We start from the raw sequence: 6,234 nt of genomic DNA, 5'->3' as shown, positions 1-6,234 counted from the left end.
CCATGCCACTTTCCTCAGTGGGGCGCTATAACCCATTTGATATAACTAACCGCCTACCACAAAAAAGAATTCCCCGAGTCGACCCCCTTCCCTCATGTGAATCAGTGAGTAAAACGGCCCGGAACCAGGGTATGGTATCTGTTGCTGCTCGCGTGCCATGCAGGAGGGAGGCTAACTAAATCGTTCCGTCAGTTGAGTGCATGGGCAAAGGCGCCGTGCAGCATGCCCATATATCTTTTTCTCTGAGTAGCAAGGTTAGCTTAGTAGCTAACTACTTTATTGTCTGGGTATGGTGGATACATGTAGGTATGGTACGTGCCCATCTTCACCCCCCTGCCCCCTCCCCCCTCCCCTCTCCATCCGACCCCCGGGCTGACAGCGATATCTGTTCCATTCTGTATACGCTGTTTCCCATTTGTATGGAAGGATCATCAATCAATGGCCGCTATAGATATTCCTACACCACCATACCCTAAACGAACAAGTTAATCAATTAATCAATAGAACCAGTACTGTCGAAAGTACTCAGGGAGCAGCGGAGAATGAAGAGGGTGGGGGGTTATGGCTTATGGCTTATGGCTTATGTCTGATTTCACGTGGCAACTAGAATACTGGAATTGAATACCCACCACCCCCCCCCCCCCCCCAAAACTCTCAGAACCACTAACATACTCTTTCATTACAGCACCAATTACTACTTTTAATGTCCCCCATTGAACCTCACACGGCTAGCAAACGTGTATATAAGATTTTCACTTCCCCCGATGCTTTTCTTATTTGAACACAACAATTATCCAGACGTACTATTCGACAGCTAGAGCGTCCTTAGTACTACAATTCTTTTTTTCCAACCCACCCATTTCCCAAATTTCTTATAAGAACAATCCCAGCTCCAGTGCACTGTCAAACCAGCAATATCACACATTTCAAGAAACCCTCACAGCGTCAAAAAACAATGGCATCTCCTATAGCGCAATATCCCAAAACTGGAATCCGAATTATCATAGTCGGTGCTGGCTTTGGGGGTCTTACAGCTGCAATCGAATGCACACTTAAAGGCCACACTGCTATCATAGTCGAGAAAACTCCAACATTTGAACAGCTGGGTGATATTATTTCAATTAGTGAGTATTATCAGTTTGGAATTTGTTACGATTAATGAATTAAACAAAAACAAAAAGTTTGGAATTGGTTGTTACTACTATATATTCACCAACCTTGCAACAACCTTTTCACCACCTCCAAAAGAAAGATATATGCTAACATCTTATTCTCTATCTTAAAGGTACAAATGCAGGCCGAATCATGTCACGATGGGACCCAGCACTCGTAGAGGAGAAGCTGCGCCCTGTATGCATGCGCCATTCCGGTTTCAAGATCCAGAACAAAGATGGCCAACAAATATTTTTCCAGGCAGCCATGCCTCCAAACCGTGAGAGACCGATGTACAACGGACATCGAGCAGACATTCACAAGGTGTTCTACGAGTACGCCAAGTCGCTCGGCGTCGAGTTTAACATGGGACAGAAAGTCACTGGATATAAAGAAGATGCAGCCAGCGGCAAAGCCTGGATTGAAACCGAGTCCGGCGAGATCTTCAAGGGCGATGTTGTAGTTGGTGCCGATGGAGTTCGAAGTAGGGCAAGAAAACTGATTCTTGGATACGAAGATAAACCGAGGAGTAGCGGATATTCTGTCTGGAGAGCTTGGTTCAATGCAGAGGAGAACGGTGTCACGACAGATCCTTTGACTAAAGAGTTCGTGGAGAATGGAGATACACACACCGGATGGTTAGGGGACGATATGCATTTGCTAGTAGCGAGCTGCAAAGGCGGAAAGGAAATTTCCTGGGTTTGCACAAGAAAAGTAAGTAGTGTATTCCAGGTATTTTTTTTGAGAAGTACAGCACTAACAAAATTTTACAGGATGATTCGAATCTCGAAGAGTCTTGGTCAAGCAAAGGAAAAGTAGAGGATGTTCTCAACCGCATAAAGGACTGGGACCCAAAATGTCGCGCAATTGTAAATATAACACCCCCACTAAGTCTTTAGCTTTCAATCATTGGATCTCTCTAATACATAATTACAGGTATCAAAATCGCCTTCATGTATGGACTGGAAACTTGTGTGCAGAGATCCTCTACCAACATGGGTTTCTCCCACTGGTCATACTTGTCTCCTCGGGGACGCAGCACATCCTTTCCTTCCGACCTCAGTACAGGGCTGTTCTCAAGCAATCGAGGATGGCTCTGTGCTTGCTACATGTCTCTCCCTATCGCATCAAGACTCCAATATTCCCGCATCTGAGAAGATTCCCAGAGCTCTTCGTGCTTATGAACGACTTAGATATGAGCGTGTGAAATCTGCACAAAAGACTGGCGAGGATCTCCGGGACAAATGGCACAAGTGCGATTACAAAACCGTCCATTTAAATCCTGAGAGCATCAGGATGCCTCGGGAGGATTGGCTGATTAAACATGACAGCGAGAGATTCGTCAGGAGGATGTGGGGCAGCGTTGTAGCCGAGCTGACCGGGGGTCCTGTTATCCCGAGGAAGAGTTTGGCGGCCGGCAGGGAAAGCGACGAGAAGTTTGATAACATCGAACTTCCACCCACACCCCTTTCAACACCAAAGGAAGAGCTAGCTAATCCTTTGAGATAATGAACTTGATAGACATGTATTTGGGAAACGTTTTTCTTTAGTTTTCTTATTTGGGACTTTTTTCAATTATATTATTAGAGGAATATGGTAGGATTTGGGGGTATAGGCATTAGGGGCTTGGCGTTAATCGACCGATACTTGTTACTAACACGTATGCTTCCATACTTTCATTTGTTCGGGGCGGGATCTTTCTTCGTTGGCTTTAGAATTATTTCACTTGTACTATAGAAAGGGTATACTAGGCTACCCCCCCAATAGATAACCACATATATAGCTTTTCATGATCACGGTCACGATCATCAATACAATACTTTATGAGAAAGAAAGACGTTTAAGTAGTTATATGCGGTGATGTGAATCACGACTGAGTAGAGTATGTTGATCTTAATCAGGCCCACATAAGTAGGAAAACATATGATCGAAATATATCTGGTGGCCAATGCGCAGAACAAAAAACAGAAACAGGGCCAGCAGGGAGATCATTTCTATGTGCATGTGGAGAAAATCATTTACTCTACTCAACGTGCATAATATCCCGCAGCACAAGTAACGTGGGCTTCCCAAGCGAGAAACCGTCTTGCATATTAACAATATTGGGGGGTCGATAAGGCAAGCTGTTCGTTTATCGTCTTTTTTGCCTGTTTTGTCGGATAAACCCATCCGGTACCGGAGAAGTCGGTTGCGGTAACCTGGATATTTCTTTCCAACGCCTGTCAAGGGAGGGAACTTTCTCGTGCATGTGCATTGTGCGTTTCAATTTTATTTTAGAGTAGAAAGGTAAAGTTATGTGGGTAGGAGGTTAATGACCAATATATGCAACTGACTCCTAAGAAGCAAGCCGCTTGCTCCTCTAGCTAATCGCCGAAATGGCGATGTCATGATTATGGTGAGGGGGCGACGGTAGACGGTGTTGCTTTTAATTTGCGAGAAATAGGTGATGGAGTCGCTCGAGATAGAATAGTTGCGTAGTTTGTACCATATTCTACCAAAAGTAGGTACAGTTTTGCGGGAAAATTGAAGAAAAAGAAGGCTTGTTGATATGCAGTGGGACTGCAATATGCAGGTTACAGGTTAAGAAATCAATTTGCAGAGTGTCTCTCCTCTCTAATCGGAGCTGGATCCTCCCCCCCCGTGAAAAATAGAACTAAAACTCAGTTTTTGATGTTCAATCCATGTATATCACTGTGATGGTCAAGCTTAGGATATATATCCCTACCGGTTCGAATTAACGCAACGAGGATTCCACGATCGATTAAAGTTTTTCAAGACGTTTAATATTGGATAGAGTTATTTAGTTTCAACGCACTCACCTCGAAGCTAGATACTAAAGCAGACCGAGTGCCGAGCTAGCAGGCTGTATTCTCGGAATCGAAGCCTTTGTGAATAGGAGCATCGCCGATAAATCTTCCGCGTTGCCGTGTGGGTTCCTAATATTTAGTTGGTTCCTTATTGGATTCGATTACCGAGGAGCCGTGCCGGTAGGATTGTTAAACCCTGATTACTTGGTTTGCACCTCAATAATTAGCAAGGGTACATCTAAAGTTTCACATGTGAATTATATCATATCAGAGACCAACTAGCTTAATTGTACTTACTTACATATGTATCTATGTACATGAAACTACATTCTACGTGTAATTTAGAGGTTAGCTTCGATAATCGAGGAAACCATCTAATTATCGGGCGAATAAATTAGGCTTTACTTACTTAACAGTTTTTTTAAGCACTGAAGCATAAGCCAAGTCAAGGTGCGGTGAGAATTGACACAAGCGCTAGCTGAATTTGGGTAAACGACAACGGTCATGAAATCGAGTGAGGTTTCATGATGCATATCCTAAAACCCCAGACTTAAGAGTTATATATAATATGCCGATGACTTTACTCTTTGATCATGGGAGCTGTATTCCTGCAAGAAAAATGAAACATAAATCTGCAAATTATTTGTGGATACCCAAAGTTGATGGATCTCCCCACATGCTGCAAACTCATCTCTTTGTAAGTCAAGTTGTTGCAATGTTCAGAGTCACATTGGTTAGCCCACAGTGCGGCATAATCGCGAAAAGTGTTGACAAGTTATTCTATAAATCTTTCCCGAGAAAAAAAAACGGGACGGGAACACAAGGTGAACCGGCTTCAATTGAGACAGACTGTCGATGGATGGAGATTCTGCAGAACGATTTCGATCGTACGATCCGTATTACCCACACGGAAGGATATGTGCGTAGAGACATGGCCCATGCTAATATCTGAAAAGGATGGATACATATGCGTACATCAAGGCTGCTGCTGGCCTTGAATCGGGATGTGCACATGGAGATTCTCTGGTGCTTGATTCGATAAGATAACAGCGAGTCTTTATCAGTAGTCATGATTGTAATTCGATCCTTTTCCCACGGGTTCATCACCAGTGCCTGGTTGCAATAGGTTCTACCTATTTGTGTAGAGATTAGTGGAGTATCACGTGATATATGGGCGGCTCAAAGTGTCGCAGATTTTTGAAGTTTTTTTTAGGTCCATACTAGAGTACATGTATGCACCACTGAAAGGCAGAGGAAACTCCAAGTGGTACGGTTGTTTAGAGTCTGAAGGCTCACAGTGTGTTGTAGCCCCTGGCATGAGATGTTGTGTAACACCTCCTGAGTTAGGTAAAGCAAGTATGGAACAACTGCAGAAACTTCTACTTAAACCGCCTTTCAAGGCGTACTATTTCATGTACCTTATGTATCCTTGTTTTGTAAAGTTATGTTTCTGGTATTTGATTTAGTCATCAGTGGTTTTCTCGGGGAACACTACATTTTTCCGCCAATAATAATAAAGGATGTTTAAGTAACTGCATTAGACCTATGGGAAATGTCCAAGTGCAAGACAATAGTACCCACACTTTCTCTCCTTTTGTTCTATTGGAATATTTCAAATGGGATACTCATCATATTCCATCGGTGGCTTTCTGACTCCCCGGGTCCAGGAGATAGTTTGATTCGACACGTAAGTAAGCATCCATTTCATTGTATCTCTCGAGGCCTCGTTGTATCCGAAGCATTGTAGCTGCATTTCCCCACATAATTATCGAACATCGACCATGTTCAGCTATTGGCCAACGATATTCAGGGTTACCTGAACTGCAGTATGTACCTGGTACATGCTTCTTCCGGATCTTGGGTACATGGCCAAGACAATGCCCTGAATGGCTGGATGAATAAAGAGAGGTCATCAGATGAAAACTGGGTTTTCTTCCATACCACTGGGCCTTTACGGATAACTATAGTGGATCGACACGTCAGTACTTCCAAGGAAGTAGCGCATAAATTTTTCTATTTGACGACTTGCAAAATTCTTTGTTAGGTTATACGTTAAACTTACATGTAGCCATGGAAGCCTGCTTTGATTTTGTTCCTTTTTGTAAGTTACGGAACGAAATAACCACATAATTGCGCACGCCTTGTTGCTCGTAACTCGCGAGAATCTTTTATATTAGTTTCAGTTAGTGTTAGGATGTTAACAACGTGTCCAGTTTTGATAGATTACTCGCGGTTATACTATATCTACAACAAGCCTTTGAAAATAGCCTAGTTC

The 6,234-nt window shown here is 43.2% G+C and overlaps 1 protein-coding gene across 1 annotated transcript; it reads left to right on the top strand.

The window, feature by feature from the left end:
* Positions 1-955: 955 nt before the first annotated feature.
* On the top strand, positions 956-2,661 carry H6S33_012302 (uncharacterized protein; the record flags this gene model as incomplete). Its single annotated transcript, XM_044844105.1, has 4 exons — positions 956-1,124; positions 1,286-1,866; positions 1,926-2,021; positions 2,089-2,661. 4 exons carry the CDS (start codon positions 956-958, stop codon positions 2,659-2,661), a joined length of 1,419 nt encoding a protein of 472 aa, XP_044694951.1.
* Between the last annotated feature and the right edge of the window lie 3,573 nt (positions 2,662-6,234).

This window comes from Morchella sextelata, assembly GCF_020137385.1.
Source record: "Morchella sextelata strain SCLS chromosome Unknown scls_8, whole genome shotgun sequence".
Classification (NCBI taxonomy): Eukaryota; Fungi; Ascomycota; class Pezizomycetes; order Pezizales; family Morchellaceae; genus Morchella; species Morchella sextelata.
The sequence above is the reverse complement of the archived record's forward strand: the minus strand, read 5'-3'. Positions and strand labels throughout refer to the sequence as shown.